Raw genomic sequence first — 15,882 nt, 5'->3', positions numbered from 1 at the left:
CTCCATCCTTTCTCTAAGGCCCGAGAAACCAGCCACCTACAGCTGTCCTTGCAGTTGTTATACACAGTAACGGTCACACAGGCAACAAAACACACAGAAGCGGTTAAATTTATCATACATATTTACTTAATCTATACAGAATCGAGTAGATAAAATCAGATTCACATTAGTGAAAAATCTCTACAAAATGTCTTTGAAAAGCAAAACAAGACTGCCTCTGAACAATTCGTATCCTCATGAAAGACGTGGGCTGTAAAAATAAAGCCGTGTGTTTAGCACAAACTAGAAGATCTCTGCATCATTTGTTTTTCACAGTTATTTCCATCTACAGTCTGAAAGAGGTAGATTTTTCTGCAACACCTGAGAATTGAATTGTGATAACCAGGTGTAATAAAGGCAGTTGCATACATAACTAAAAAACGCTGGTCTCAAGACCAAGAAATGTACTCCTAACAAGTCTGAGGATGAAATGGTCCATGATCCAAGACCCAAGTGTTCTCTACTCCTTGGAGTCTACCGCCACTATAAATAATACACAGCAAGATTCCATGATGGTGCAACAAATGCAGTCGAAGTGAATGGGACATTTAAACCTTTTCTGGACCAGCCTAACAGCATTACAGTGTTCTAGAATACGGTGGATACAGGGCGTGCTACAAAGCCACAACACTGGGCTGGTGAGGTGATTGCTTCAGGGGGGTGTCCGCAGAAGGGCCCATTTGTTTTTATTCACAGGGTAATGGGAGGAAAGATTCTGAAGGGACACCTCATGCATCCCAAACAGAATCGAGCTCCTTTAAATACCATGATCGCATCTAGCTACAAAATACATAGTAAGCCAAAAGCAGCAGGCCAAGGACTGTTAATCACATTGCTTAGAAAGCCCTTGAAAATATGCAACAGGTCCAAGATTTACATCTTCCACACAGGACAAGCACCACAAAGAAACGTGGTGGGCTACACGAATGGCTTTAACAGTAAGAGCTGTACATCCAGCAGAGTTCTTGTGAAACATGATTAGTACTAATTTAAAAGTTGATTATATTTCTGATATATACCTTCGTTTCCTCTAGGGGAAATGAGTCCAACATATCATCTAGTAGCAGAAAGGAATATTTATACGAGGCCGTTGGAGGAGGGGATGGTTTTTGCTTCCGACTCATTTTGACAGTAATGAGAGAACCTGCTCTGTGGTTTTCTTTTCCTCTACCGTCTGGCCCCTTGATTCCTATGACCAATGGCGGAAGCTTATCAGACAACTTTCAATTCTTTCAACCCACTTTAGACCATGAATACGACAGGACTTTACAAGACCGCTTTAAAGAGAAAACCCTTGTTAACTGGACAGAATGGACTCAATTCGGCCCAGTGAGCAATTGCAGTCTCAGTTTGATAGTTTTGCTCCATGAAATGTGCTAGTATCAATTGTGGTAAAGTATTTCAATGCAAAAGTCCAAACTTGCATGGTGTAACCTGACTTATCATTTGCGTAACTCAGCCATATTCAACATCATAAGAACACAGGAAAGTTAAGGAACTAATTCAGAAGTGACATGCTTCATATGGAAAGTTCCCCCAGTCCAAGTAGAGAGACCTTGATAATACTGGCTTTTTTCTTAAAAGGACCGTAACTAAGAAAAGGGGTGAGAACCAGACCAAAAGCATAAGTAATAGATCCAGACTACTTAAGACTCTGCCAAGTCTTCCCACAGTTAATAGTGTGGGTTCCAGTCTTTGTTTTGGAAATAAAACCCGTTGTGGTTAACATGATCCACAATTAAAATTCCCTTTTAAAAAAACCTGGAGAGGGCAGCCCGGGTGGCTCAGCAGTTTAGCACCGCCTCCGGCCCAGGGAGTGATCCTGGAGGCCGGGGATCGAGTTCCGCGTCGGGCTCCCTGCCTGGAGCCTGCTTCTCCCTCTGCCTGTCTCTCTCTCTCTCATGAATAAATAAATTAAAAAAAAAAAAAGTAAAAAAACCTGGAGAGCTTTGCTATCAGGATTTGCAAAAAATAGTTGATCACCAAATTTCAAGTAGCCAGAAGGCATCAAGGTAGCAGAGGGACTTCTGCTTAATGAGAGCAATACACCAAACTCACCCTCCTTGTCTTCAAATGACAACTCCTGACGCTGCCTTCTGTAGAAGGGGAGGACGCCTACCCAAATCCCAACCTGAAAGCCAACATACCACCATACTCCAGGGTGACCATCTGGGGTCCAAGTTCAAACGGGTTCTGGTTCTAACCTGAATCCAAAGCAGTAGTAGTCACATAAACATTACCTTGTTTTGTTTGTCCAATGAATTAATTGCCTGTATATGCGACTTTAAAAGTGACAGCTTTATGTACTTAATCTGCCAAAACTTTGAGTATTTGAGGCTTGCAGCCATGTCAATTTGTCAAGTGATAGAAGTATTACCAAAAAGCTAATTTGGATCAAGGATGCTATACTTATTTCTGACCCAACCCAACTTTATTTTTACTTAGCATTTAAATGGGCTAGGAGACAAAACTAATCAGATTATTTTTAGTATTATTAATTGGGGTGGCCATGTTTGAATCAATATTGTTTTCACATCAAGGAACCATTATCAGAACAAAGTTCCCTTGTGATGATCGGCCCTGTCTCCAGTGAAATCTGAATAGTTCTGTGCAGGGAACAGGGAAGCTAGGACAAGGCGATGGTCACATGCATTCCAATGAAGGGAAATGAGGCAGATGTGCAACACGGCTGAGGAAAATGTATAGAGGAAAACTATTCAAAACTGCTAAGCAGCCTCCTGTACCACATAAGTCCAGTAGTTCTAAGAAAATACAGATATGGTAGAAAAAGTAAGAAAATTTTCACCACAAAACCAATAGTTACTACTAACAGAAAGTTATACACAAAATAGAGCTCTCGATACAGTGATCATACTTCCTTTCAGTCAACAGACTCGATACCTGGCCCCGCGCCTGCAGACATGGCCGTTTTCTCCTTCGTGGCCTTGGGTGCAGCCTCCAGGGGGCCTCCAGGGGCACTTCTGGAAGCAGTGTTCAGCTCCCTGGGGGCCGCCAGGCCAGTGCAGGGCTGTGTCCCAGGCAGCGCCGGGTCTTCACCCGCAGCTCTCCCGGAGACCTGCTCCTTCAAGACTTCCACCTTCTCGTTGAGCTCGTTCCTCTCGGTCTGAAGAGCCCTGCACAACTTCTCTAACCGGTCCAGTTTTATTTGAAAGGCCTTGTACTCTTTATCACGGACAGTTTTCTGTAAGGAAAAAAGCGGATTTATGTAACCTCACTGAATACCAATCAGTTTACAGGATACAAAAAAAATGAACCAACCTGAGCCACGTTCAAAAGTGTTTTTAGTCCCCCGAGCGCGCCGCCTTTCCGCACACACCACCTAACCATGTGGCTAGCTTCACTGCATACCGATCTGATCTACCTGGACCAGGTGATATTTAACAGCTAATACTGTCCTAGGGTAACAAAATGACCAAAACCCACTTTTAGAAACATTCGGTATTGATCAACTATAAAGGAAATTCAAGATACTCCTCACAAAGCTAAAGATGAAAAAAGTAAGGGCCTGATTAAAGAGGAAAGGATTCTTTTCTACATAGATTTCTCTTGTTCTACCAATTTTTAGATAACAAGATTCAAGAGGAGATTTTGTGTTTGCAAACAATACATTTCAGTGGGTTAAAAAAAAACATCTCGCTGCTTCTTTCGAAGACTCAGTCAAGGCAAAAGGAAAGGCACCGAGGAGTTCTCCGCATCCGGCACTGGGCAGTGTGCTCAGGCTTCTGGAGGTGGGCCCTGCAGCCGCCGCCGCCGCACGCTTGTGAGAAAGGCAGATTCTGCAGCCCCACCCCAGAACCAGTCACAGTGGGTGAAACCGAGCCTTCTGGGTCTTTCCAAGCTCAAGTGTGATGCAAGCCCCAGCCTGAGAAGCCACTGCTGTAGAGGAAAGCAAAATCTCCGTGCTGTGGCTATCTGCGACAGAAGGCCGCACTCCTCAGCTGTGCGGCGGGAACCTAGTACCTCACTCAGGCCCCCCACCTGCAAGCCTCAAAGACAGCTGCAGGTTCTAGAGAGCCATCCTCCCAGCCCCGGCTCTGGCCAGAGCCCTCAACTACGGCGATGGGGACACCACGTGCCCCCTGCCCTGTTAGGTGCCTGAGCTTCACGAGTCCCCATGACAACACACACACCTTAACCATGGGAAACCTCCTCACCTCTTCAGCCATTTGCAGAAGTGCTTTGTTATTGTTTTCCCATTTGGTACGCCAGATTATTGTTTCTTTTTCCAGTTTTTTAATTTTCTTTGTCATCTGTCAATCAACACAATTGCAAATGTAAATTCAAAGTTCCATTTCTTAGCTCTACCCCCTGTCCCACCACAAAAGCTTGCTCTACCCCACCCCATTGTGGCACCTGCCTCGTCCAGCTGACAGCTGTGCCTGTCCATCGGTGCTGGAGCTGATCTCAGAAGCTCCTACGGTGGCAGCAGCAGGAACCAAGGTAGGGGTTTCAAATTATGAGAAAAATGAGTCTGATCTCAATTTCAGAGGCAGGAGCACATGGAGGAAGAGGTCAGACACCACACTGAACTCTAGCTTAGGCTGGAGTGCGTCTTTCCTCCCAGCTGTGGTTAACAAGAAGGGACCTCCTTCCCCAGGCTGTACCAAAAACCTGTCCGTGTCAGTTTCCTAGTCATTAAACGAATTTATCTGGTTCTTGGAAGGATCGGGGTTTCCAGCTCCCCCAAAGACTCAGAATTGGTGATCTCTCACAAACCTCCAAGACCACATCAGTTTCAGAACTATAGGTAGTGTCACTTCAATAACACTCCAGTGAGCAAGAAAGATACCGTAGTGTATCATTAGCTTTGGGCATTCTCAGCACTCACGAGGCTGACTTCAGGTTTGGCTAAGATAAAACATGCCCCCAATAAGGGGAACATTCTTTTTTTTTTTTTTTTAAATCTGTTTTTTTTTTTTAATTTTTTTTTAAAATTTATGATAGTCACACAGAGAGAGAGAGAGGCAGAGACATAGACAGAGGGAGAAGCAGGCTCCCTGCACCGGGAGCCTGACGTGGGATTCGATCCCGGGTGTCCAGGATCCTGCCCTGGGCAAAGGCAGGCACTAAACTACTGCGCCACCCAGGGATCCCTAAGGGGAACATTCTTTTTTTTTTTTTTTAATTTTTATTTATTTATGATAGTCACAGAGAGAGAGAGAGAGAGAGAGAGGCAGAGACACAGGCAGAGGGAGAAGCAGGCTCCATGCAGGGAGCCCGATGTGGGATTCGATCCCGGGTCTCCAGGATCGCGCCCTGGGCCAAAGGCAGGCACCAAACCGCTGCGCCACCCAGGGATCCCCTAAGGGGAACATTCTTAAACCTAGACTTCAAGAACCCAGTTTTCAGAAATCACAGTGAGACTTATATGTGCCTGTCACTGAGCCCCATTTTCAAGATTCCTTCATGCACTGTTGACTGTGCCCCAGCTCTGATTCCAGGTGGGGCACTGAGCCAGGTGCTGTTATAAGGGACACCAGGATACAACCCTGTGCTGAGTGGGTCATCACCCACAAAACTGTAACACAAGGCAGGGTGGAACAAAGGCCATGGGAAGAACTCATGAAGACCTGGGTTTGGTGCTAAGCCACGAGCAGAGAGGATAGCGAGCAGAGCGCATGACTCCAGCTCCGTCCAGCCCCCATGGTGAGCACTGGCCGGCTATGGCACTTGCTGTGTAGAAGAGTGGCCCTCGAAGGACTCTTGGGGCAGAACGAAGACGCACCTCACCAAATTCTCCAGACTACTGAGTCTAAACCTGAAGGTGGTAATTTGAGCACTTAAACATGGCCAAAGCACCGTCTGAAATACTCCACTTTATGGAGGGTAGGTATTTTTGTCATTTTTAATGAGGAAGACCCAGAAAGGTTAAACACTTGCCCACAGTCACGCATTATATGATGTAATTGGGACATTACCCAGAGCACACACTCCCAGCCACTATAGAAGATCTAGTCATCTACTGAATGCTTCCAAAGTGCCAGGATGTACTTCTCCCCAACCCACCACCATTTTATAAAGCTCCATTTGAAGGGGAACGTGCCACATAAAATAAGGATGAATGGATGGATGGACAGACAGATGGATATGTATGGAAATATTCTGGTTCTCCGCTTGGTATCAAGGATATCGCTTTCCTTAATGTAGGCAGGAAAATTAAGCAGAAGCCAAAGAAAGAATGTGTATGGTTGAAGGAGAAAAAATTCAGTGGGAGTACAGCTAAAAGAAAAAAGCTAAAAATGTATAAACACCAGGACACCTGGCTGGCACAGGTGCAGAGTATGTGACTCTTGATCTCGGGGTTGTGAGTCTGAACCCCATGTTGGGTGTGGAGATTACGTAAAAATAAAATCTTAGGGGATCCCTGGGTGGCTCAGCGGTTTAGCGCCTGCCTTTGGCCCAGTGCGTGATCCTGGGGTCCCAGGATCAAGTCTCACATCAGGCTCCCTGCATGGAGCCTGCTTCTCCCTCTGCCTGTGTCTCTGCCCCTACCCCCCTCTGTGTCTATCATGAATAAATAAAATCTTTAAAAAAAATAAAATCTTAAAAAAAAGGAAGCACAGACATATTTTGGTTCATTACAGATATGTAAATAAGTACACATATTCAATTACATATATATACAATTACTGTTCTGGGCTTGGATGTCTTTAATCTCCAAAATCACAGAGTTCTGTGAAAGAGGGGTGGGGTGTCACTTGAGTGAATAAAACAAAAAACACAACAAAAAAGAAACCACTTTGTGTGTAACAACAAACTATTTAATAGAGGAATTCACTTTATTAAAGATAGCATTTAAGAGCATAGAGATTACTAGCTACATGGGGCACACCAAGGGCAAAATGATGAAATGGGATGCCACTGGAGGATCAGAAAAGAGGAAATGAAGACTACTTGTAACAACGTCAACTCATCCAGGTAGTGATCATGCTTAAAACAGCTTCTTATATAAATTCCCTTTTAGGTAATATTCTACTAAAAATATGCAAAAATAGGGGATCCCTGGGTGGCGCAGCGGTTTGGCGCCTGCCTTTGGCCCAGGGCGTGATCCTGGAGACCCGGGATCGAATCCCACGTCGGGCTCCCAGTGCATGGAGCCTGCTTCTCCCTCTGCCTGTGTCTCTGCCTTTCTCTGTATGACTATCGTAAATAAATAAATAAAAAAAATTAAAAAAAAAATAAAAATAAAAATATGCAAAAATACCTTTTCCATTTCCTGCCGGAAGGTTGTAAACAGTTCGTTGCTTTTTGCCATCGTAGTCTGGAATTCTTCAAACTTATCCATATAAAGAGAAAGCTACAGAAGAAAAAAGTATGAAATATTCTGAGTTCTAGGTAAACAATTTAAAAATTCCAAAAGACTTTCTAAAAGGACATAATATGGTTGGTTACACATTAGTTACTTATTACAAGTGACAGAAATAAACACACACCCAGCCCCTGGCTACTAGACAGAGACAGCTGAAGTTCTATAACCCACTGAAATTCACTGCAACTTAAACATCTTCAGATGTAAATACTAAAAATGTACAAATATTTACTATCTCCAATCCACCAATTATAATAAAAACTAAAGGATGTAGTTGGTATAACTACAAATTTCATATAACTAATCCTTCATGAACTACCCTCTCTCCTTGTATTTGAAAACTTGTCCGTGGAAAAAGAACTTTCTTTTAGAATACCACCTGTACAGTTCTTAGCTTGATATCAAGGATAGCTCTTTCCTTAACAAAGGAAACAGAAGACAAAGCACTGGCTTGGTGGCGGGGAAGAAAGAATTCAGTGGGATGAGGTCCTTTTGATTGGTTTGGGTCTTGGGGACCATGGCTCTAAAGTTCAAATATTGGAAATTATCCTGCTTATAATAACCTTAGTAATAACTCTGGTGTGTTGTAGAATATTAAAAGCTTTAAAATGCATGTTCATAGCTTTTTTTCTTGAAGATGGAATATCCAGGTAGACTGCCCCATCTGAGAGCTCAAGGCTGGCCCACAGTGGGTAGTTAGTAAGTGGGAACTACCATCACACCTGGATTTACATGCGTGCCTTACAGAACACTGGGTCAACCAACACCAATTCGACTCCGTCCTCAACAAATGCTGGAAACGGACATGGTAAGAGCATAGAATGAGACCAACTTTTGACGAGAGCCACATTTAGGGACTAGGAAAAGAAAGATGTGACAGCAAAGGAAATAAACTATAATCAGATTAACACAACTCAGGGCAACAGAGATCACAGACAACAGAAGTTGCAACGGTAACAGTCCAACAGAATCAGCTGCCTGGGAGCTTCACAGAAGGATCCTCTGGTGCTTTGCACTGGACTTAGCAATGACTCCCACATTAAAGTCTATCTTCCAAAGCTGTATATAAATAGACTTTATATGCCTTTCCCACATTAATACTCTTCTCCATTTATATGGACAACTGAGTTTATAGAGCTAATAAGGGGTTCAAATTCCCTAGAATCAATCTAGCACAATCCTAAGGTACAGTGGAAAGTTCTAAAGACTTCTTGAATTTTCACTCTAGGTTAGGTTAGCTATAGGAAAAGAGCATCACCACATCGTAAAACATGCCCAAAGACAAACTAGCATTGAGAAGAGGTACTCCTAAAGATTCAGACCAGTCTCCATGTATCTGCATGTTAGAGACCGTACATTAAGCATAAATTACATAATAAACTTAAAATGAAGAATATTTTTTCAACAGAACGTATCTAGTTACTTGGAAAAGGGTGAACTATCTATAGGTAAACACTTAACTTTACTTGTCCATAAAGACACAGGAAGTCTTTCCTGTACTTTTTGAGTGGGGAGGCAGCCTCTGCTACCCTTACTCCACATAAGACAAACACCGAGAAAGACTGCATTAGACAAACTCAAAAGGGGTTTGGGTTGAAAAGCAAGGAAGCAACAAAGAAAAGCCTCGGTCCAGATGGTCTCACGGGTGAATTCGGCTAAACACATAAAGAACGAATGCCAATTCTTAAAGTCTTCCGAAAAACTGAAGAGAAAGGACCGCCTCAACTCATTCTATGTAAGGTCAGCCTTCACTCTGGTATCAAAGCCTGATAAGGAAGCCAGAAGAAAACTATAGGCCAACATCCCTGATGAATATAGTTGCAAAAAACCAAAATACTAGCAAACCAATTTCAATTGCACATTCACATCATCCCTGTGATGATGCAAAGATCATTCAACATACACAAAGCAATAAATGTGACATTCTACATTAATGAAGGAGAAAAATCATGAGATTATCTCAATAAAGTACAGAAAATGCATTTGACAAAATACAACATCCATTCACGATATAAATACTCAACAAACTGGGTATAGGAGCATACTTCAATGTAATAAAGGCCATACATGATAGACCCACAGCTAACATCGTACTCAGCAGTGAAAGGTTTAAAGCTTTCCTTCTATGATCAGAACAAGGCAATGATTCCCACCCTCACCACTTCAATTTAACACGGAATTCCTAGCCAGAGCAATTAAGCAAGAAAAATAAAAGGCATCCAGATCAGAAAGGAAAAAAATAAAACTGTAATGTCTGCTGGTGACATGATCTTATATATAGAAAATCTTGAAGACTCCACCAAAAAATTTACTAAAGTTTCAATGTGAAACCAGCATACAGAACAGAAATCAGTCTCATTTCTATACACTAACAACAAAATATCTGAAAAAGAAATTTAAAAAACCCTATTTACAATAGCATCAGAATAAAATACTTAGAAATAAATTTAACCAAGGATATAAATTAATCTACTCACTGAAAACTAAGACACTGATTAAAAATTTTGAATACAAAGTGGAAGATAGCTTGTGTTCATGGATCAGAAGTTAATATTATTAAAATGTCTACACTACCCAAAGCCATCTATATTTAATCCTTATCAAAACCCCAATGGTACTTTTACAGAAACAGAAAAAAAAAAATCCTAAAATTTGAATGAAACCACAAAAGAGCTGGGATAGCCAAAGCAATCTTGAGAAAGGACAAATCTGGATGGAGGCACCATGTTCCCTGACTTCAAACTATACCACAAAGCTAAAGCAATCAAAACAGTATGCTACCAGCATAAAATCAGACACAGACCAAAGGAACAGAGTTGAGAGCCCAGAAATAAACCCATACAATAGGGTCAACCAATATTTGAAGGGAGCCAACAATACTCAATAATGAAAGGATAGTCTCTTCAATAAATGACATTGGAAGACTGGATGCCTGTCTTAATACTATTCGCAAAAATTAAAGACTTAAACATAAGACCTGAAACCATAAAACTCCTGGAAGAAAACATAAGTAAAAAACTTGAAAATGGTCTCAGAAATTTTGGCTATGATACCAAAAACACCAGCAACACAAGCAGAACTCAACAAGTGGGACTACACTGAACTAAAAAGCTTCTGCAAAGCAAAAGAATCAAGAAAATGAAAAGGCAACCCATGGAATAGGTAAAAATAACCGCAAACCACACATCTAATAAGGGATTAATATACAAAACATATGAGGAATTCATGCAATTCAATAGCAAAAAAACACATATAATCCAATTAAAAAATGGACAGAAGACTTGAATTAACATTTTTCCAAAGACATACAAATGGCCCACAGGAACATGAAAAGGTGCTCAATACCACTACTCATCTGGGAAATGCAAATCAAAACCACAATGAGATGTCGTCTCACACCTGTTAGGATGGCTATTATAAAATAGACAAGAGATGACAAATACTGACAAGGGTGTGGAGAAAAGGGAACTCTTACGCACTGTTGGTGGGAAGGTAAGTTGGCACAGCTACTATGAAAACCAATATGGAGGTTTCTCAAAATTAAAAATAGAACTACTGGGGCAGCCCGGGTGGCTCAGCGGTTAGCGCCACCTTCAGCCCAGGGTGTGGTCCTGGAGACCTGGGATCGAGTCCCACGTCGGGCTCCCTTGTGTGGAGCCTGCTTCTCCCTCTGCCTGTGTCTCCCTGTGTCTCTCTCATGAATGAATAAAATCTTTAAAATAAATAAATGAATAAATAAAAATAGAACTACTGAGTAATCTAGGAATCCTACTTCTGGCTATATAGCTGAAGGAGATAGAATCACATCTGAAAGAAATATATATGAACACTTCTGTGTTCATTGCCAGCAATATCCAAAACAGCCAAGATATGGAAACAACCTAAGTGCTTACTAACAGATGAATGGATACACACACACACACACACACAATGGAGTATTATTTAGCCATTAAAAAAAAAAGAAATCTTGCCATTTGTGACAGGATGGACCGTTAAGGGATTATGCTAAGTGAAATAAGCCAGAGAACAGACACTGTATGATCTCACTTATATATGGAATCTAAAAATAAGCCAAATCCCTAGAAACAGCAAGTGGAATGGTGGTTGTCAGGGGCTGATGAGAGGGGGGAAATCTGAAGATGATGGTCACAGGGTACAAGTTTTCAGTTATAAAAAGAGTAAGTTTGGAGAATCTAATGTACAGCACAGTGACTATACTTAACAATAATGTATCATATACTTAGAAAAGAAAAAGTAGGGAGAGCCGCCATTAAAATCACCATCTCCACAGCTCTGAGACTAGAACTGTATGGCAATTAATAGGCAGTCTTCAAAGTAGGTTATGTGCGGGATCCCTGGATGGCGCAGTGGTTTGGCGCCTGCCTTTGGCCCAGGGCGCGATCCTGGAGACCCGGGATCGAATCCCACGTTGGGCTCCCGGTGCATGGAGCCTGCTTCTCCCTCTGCCTATGTCTCTGCCTCTCTCTCTATCTCTGTGTGTGTGTGACTATCATAAATAAATTTAAAAAAATTAAAAAAAAAGTAGGTTATGTGTTCACAGCACAAAATTCTGAAGATTTTAAGTTCAACTGTATGAAACTGCCATTTTAGTAGGTCAAAGGAATATCAGCAATTTCATATAATTCAACTTAATATAAAAGAGCTATAATCTTAAGATTTGTTTTTCTTTAGTTGGAAATTAACGGACACACGTGGAAAGAGACTGAGAAAGGGAGGAAATACCTGGGATATTGGAGAGGGGACACTGCAGACAGCATCACCGACCGTCCCAGTCTGCCTGAGACCTAAGTGTTTCCTGGGGCACGGGACTCAGTGCTAAAACCAGGAAAGTCCTGGGCAAATCAGAATAAGCTGGTCACCCTAAACTAAGAGGGAAATTCCAAGAGGGACACATGATCCACTCTCAGTTCTGGCTGGGAACAAGCACAAGCATCTTAGAGAAGATTTAAGGTATATATCAAATGAGCCATAGTTGCTGTTGTTTTTTTAATAACAAATGCTACTATCCCCTGCTGTCAAGTTACCTGCTGTTTTAGTTGTACTTCTTGCTGTTTCATTTGTTCATATTTGTGCCTCGATTCTGTTGCTTCTTTTAATAACTAGAAAACAGAAACATTCTGGCAAAATACTAATAGTAATTGCAAATATGACTATGTCAAATGACCAGAGAGAGACTTAGGCTTAATCCTTCCACTCATTATTTTAGCAAGAACTACAAGTCTATAGATAAAACTTTCAGTTATATCAATTGTTCATTACCTATTATCTTCAATCTGTTCCACTTGTAACACTCAGAAATGTTGGAATAATCTTTTACTGCTTAGAAAGAGTACCCTGGAGACCTAAGAATAGGTTTACAAAACTCGGGGTTAAATTGTTATGTTTCAGGTGAAAATAATTAGAAGTCTGGTATTAGCAGAAAACGTGACTAGGAATCTTGACATCATCTAGGTGACTTAGAAAGCCACTCTACTCCTTGAGAGTCAAGATGAGGCAGAGTGAAAGGATACAGAGCAAGGCAATGAAATCAGAGACCAGTTTCTGATCACTTCTTAAAAAGAAAGGGAGAAGTGGATGAAAGCTTTTATACACTGGGTTTTTAAGAAAATTATATAGTGAAATTGCATAGTAATAAGCAACTGCTGAAATTCAGTCTCTGGAGTAAAATGTCACATATAGTCCAAATAAGCCCTAAAAAGTCATTATACCAACTACAAAGTATATACATGCAATCTATGTACATGTGTGTGACTGTATGAAACTTCTACTCCCACTTTGGAAAGAACAACTGTTTCTTCAATTACGCACAGGATACTTAGCAGTTCTCGCAGAAGGATTGTGCTGTATGAAAAATAGGTCTCTTTTAAGCCTAGACTCACACTCAACATGGTAAGTTCACAGCATGAGGGCCACTCACAGAGTCTTCATACCAGGCTCTCCTCAAGGCCTACGCTACTTGAGTGAAAGCTGGATGAATAGTCCTCATTGCCATAATCACTTCTCACTTTTCTTTTTTTTGGTTAAGTACATAAAGCTGAATTTGCAGATGTTAAATATACATACCCAATGAGATTCCACTGTATTCACAATTACTGACAGGCAATATAGTCTGAACATACACTCTGGGAACGATGCTGAGTGATTAGGCATAGAGAATTCTGTTAAAATTTTATCAGAAAATTATACCAGAGTAAGTAGACAAATAGTTTCCCTAGTTTCAAGTTATTTGTTTGGAACAAAATATAACAGTATACAGGAGACCAGTGTTTGGTAAGCTTGATATTAAATTGAACTGCCAAATGTGATGTGCTCAATATTGGTATAGTTCTTGAACATGGTGACCATTACACAAAAGAAGTGAAATAACCACAAAAAAGTCAAATGAGTGCAGATCTTTCCACTAACTTGGTCTAATCTCTCCAGTGTATCTTCTGTATAAAAAAACAACAACAACAACAAAAAAAAAATACTTTCTAACACACACATGCCCTTCTCAGTCTAGAACAAAAAACCAGTTAGCATGAACCAGGTACTATATTAAGTTTAAATAATAGAAGTTTAAATGTTTTAAAATGGCTTTGATTATAATTTTGACAAAAAAATTTCTTTTTTTAAGAAAGAGAACTTACAAACTCTCTCTCTCTTTGATGTTTTTCATCAGCTTCTTTTATTAGCTGTGTCGTCTGCTGAAGCTTGGCATCCACAAGCTGTTGTTGTAATTCCTTATGTTTGAATACTTTATCAATATGCTATGGGAGAAGTAAAATTTCTTCCATCACTTAATGAAAAAGGAACACAATGATGAGCAAACAGCACAAGTTACAAAACTTTGCTTATTATCACACTGCTTTTCCTGCTTATACCACCACAGCCAAGGACACTGGGTCCCCGTGCTTGCGGAAGCGTGTGCTTTCTTCACCTTGCAAGCCCTCCTACACTACATTTGCAGTAAGGGAGCCTTCTCGCTACTATCCTGTACCCCCTTCTCCCTTTTGGAGGTGGGCTGTCAAGGAGCCTCATCAGCCATATACTTGTACTTCCTATTTCTGCCCTACAATGGAAAATGAGGCTCAAAGTGTATCAAGAAAAAGATGGATGAGGAGATCAAACTGTTCAACTCACAGACTAGACGCAGTAATTCCTGGATCTTCCTCTTCCCTTTAAATTTCCCCAAATTTCTCAGTTGGAGGCAGCATGCTGTCACATGACAGTTGGAGTGGCCCCAGGTCAAATCCTGGCTAGTGTGTGGCCTGGGGAAGCCATTCCCCTTGCTGAGTCTCAGTGCCCCCCTCTGAGTGGCAGGGAATCATGCTCTAATGCAGAGCGGTCTAAGCCAGTGCAGTGGTTATGCTGGGTAAGGTGCCTAGTGCTCAGCACATGTTAGAGATTTGGTAAAACGTCATTATAATTTCCAAATGAAATTGTTCAGTGGTTATTTATGTACAATAAAGTCATGAGAACATCCCTTCTCAGATGTAGAAAGAGTAACTCTTCCTGACCAAAGAACATTTGATAACATCCAAAATAAGTAAGATTTGTGCTCACTTCGACAGCACATAAACTAAAATTGGAAGAATACAGAGAAGCAGAGCATGGCCCCTGCACAAGGATGACATGCACATTTGTGAAGTGTTCCATATTTTTGAGCATGTGATGTGAGGAGCACTGGGTGTTATACGCAACTGATAAACTATTGAATACTACATCTGAAACTAATGTGTACTCTATGTACACATTATATATATATTCTATATATATACAGAATTTAAATAAAAAACAAGACTCACATGCAATGTGATTTAAACATACATAATTTTCAAGTTTTCTACATCTATGATGTGGCAGATTGTCACTTTTTTAAAAAAAATTATTTATTTATTCATGAGACACACAGAGAGAAGAGAGAGAGGCAGAGACACAGGCAGAAGGAGAAGCAGGCTCCCTGCAGGGAGCCCGATGTGGGACTCGATCCCGGGTCTCCAGGATCACGCCCTGGGCCGAAGGCGGCGCTTAACCGCTGAGCCACCCAGGCTGCCCCAGACTGTCATATTAAACAAAACTAAAAGAATAATTTTGGGAAATTTGAGGGCTTTATAATCTAATACAAAAATTTATTCTCTAAGATAAAAAAGTTCCTTCAATAAACATTCTGTAAGAAAAAAAAGAATGAAGAGGAAATCTTTATGTTACAGACTCAAGATCAATCAACCAGTGAAACAGATGGGCTTTATTTAGACCTTGATTGAAACAGCTTAAAAAAAAAAAAAAGCATGCGGGGGGACTACAGAAAATTGAACAATGACTCGATATTTAACATTAAGTAATTACTGTTAACTTTTTTAGGTGTGAAAATCATATTGTGGTTGTACTTTTAAAAAAAAAATCCTTATCTTTTTGAGGTACACCCTCAAATATATATGAACAGAATAGTAGGACACCATGAGGTTGTGTCAAAATAACCAAGGGCAGGGTGATGGGAAGAAAGCTGAAAC

At 41.0% G+C, this 15,882-nt stretch overlaps 1 protein-coding gene and 1 non-coding gene across 4 annotated transcripts in view; one reads left to right on the top strand and one right to left on the bottom strand.

Moving 5' to 3' along the window:
• Positions 1 to 103: 103 nt before the first annotated feature.
• TXLNG (taxilin gamma) overlaps positions 104 to 15,882 on the bottom strand; it is a 54,930-nt gene continuing 39,151 nt past the window's right edge. For 2 of the 3 annotated variants that reach the window (XM_055337714.1, XM_055337717.1), the window contains exons 6-10: positions 14,020 to 14,139; positions 12,415 to 12,489; positions 7,265 to 7,357; positions 4,215 to 4,310; positions 104 to 3,241 (exon numbers count right to left, since the gene is read on the bottom strand). In XM_055337714.1, the coding sequence (XP_055193689.1) occupies positions 2,921 to 3,241; positions 4,215 to 4,310; positions 7,265 to 7,357; positions 12,415 to 12,489; positions 14,020 to 14,139 (705 nt within the window). In that variant the 3' untranslated portion in view covers positions 104 to 2,920. The remainder of the gene's footprint in view (positions 3,242 to 4,214; positions 4,311 to 7,264; positions 7,358 to 12,414; positions 12,490 to 14,019; positions 14,140 to 15,882) is intronic. The other variant, XM_055337715.1, reaches the window with a different exon arrangement.
• LOC129519043 (U6 spliceosomal RNA) lies at positions 14,928 to 15,034 on the top strand. The gene has a single exon (XR_008666340.1). It is a non-coding gene; the product is annotated as a U6 spliceosomal RNA (small nuclear RNA).

The sequence above is a fragment of the Nyctereutes procyonoides genome, unplaced genomic scaffold (assembly GCF_905146905.1).
Source record: "Nyctereutes procyonoides isolate TBG_1078 unplaced genomic scaffold, NYPRO_anot_genome, whole genome shotgun sequence".
NCBI classification, from domain to species: domain Eukaryota; kingdom Metazoa; phylum Chordata; class Mammalia; order Carnivora; family Canidae; genus Nyctereutes; species Nyctereutes procyonoides.
This window is presented reverse-complemented; position numbering and strand designations above follow the sequence as displayed.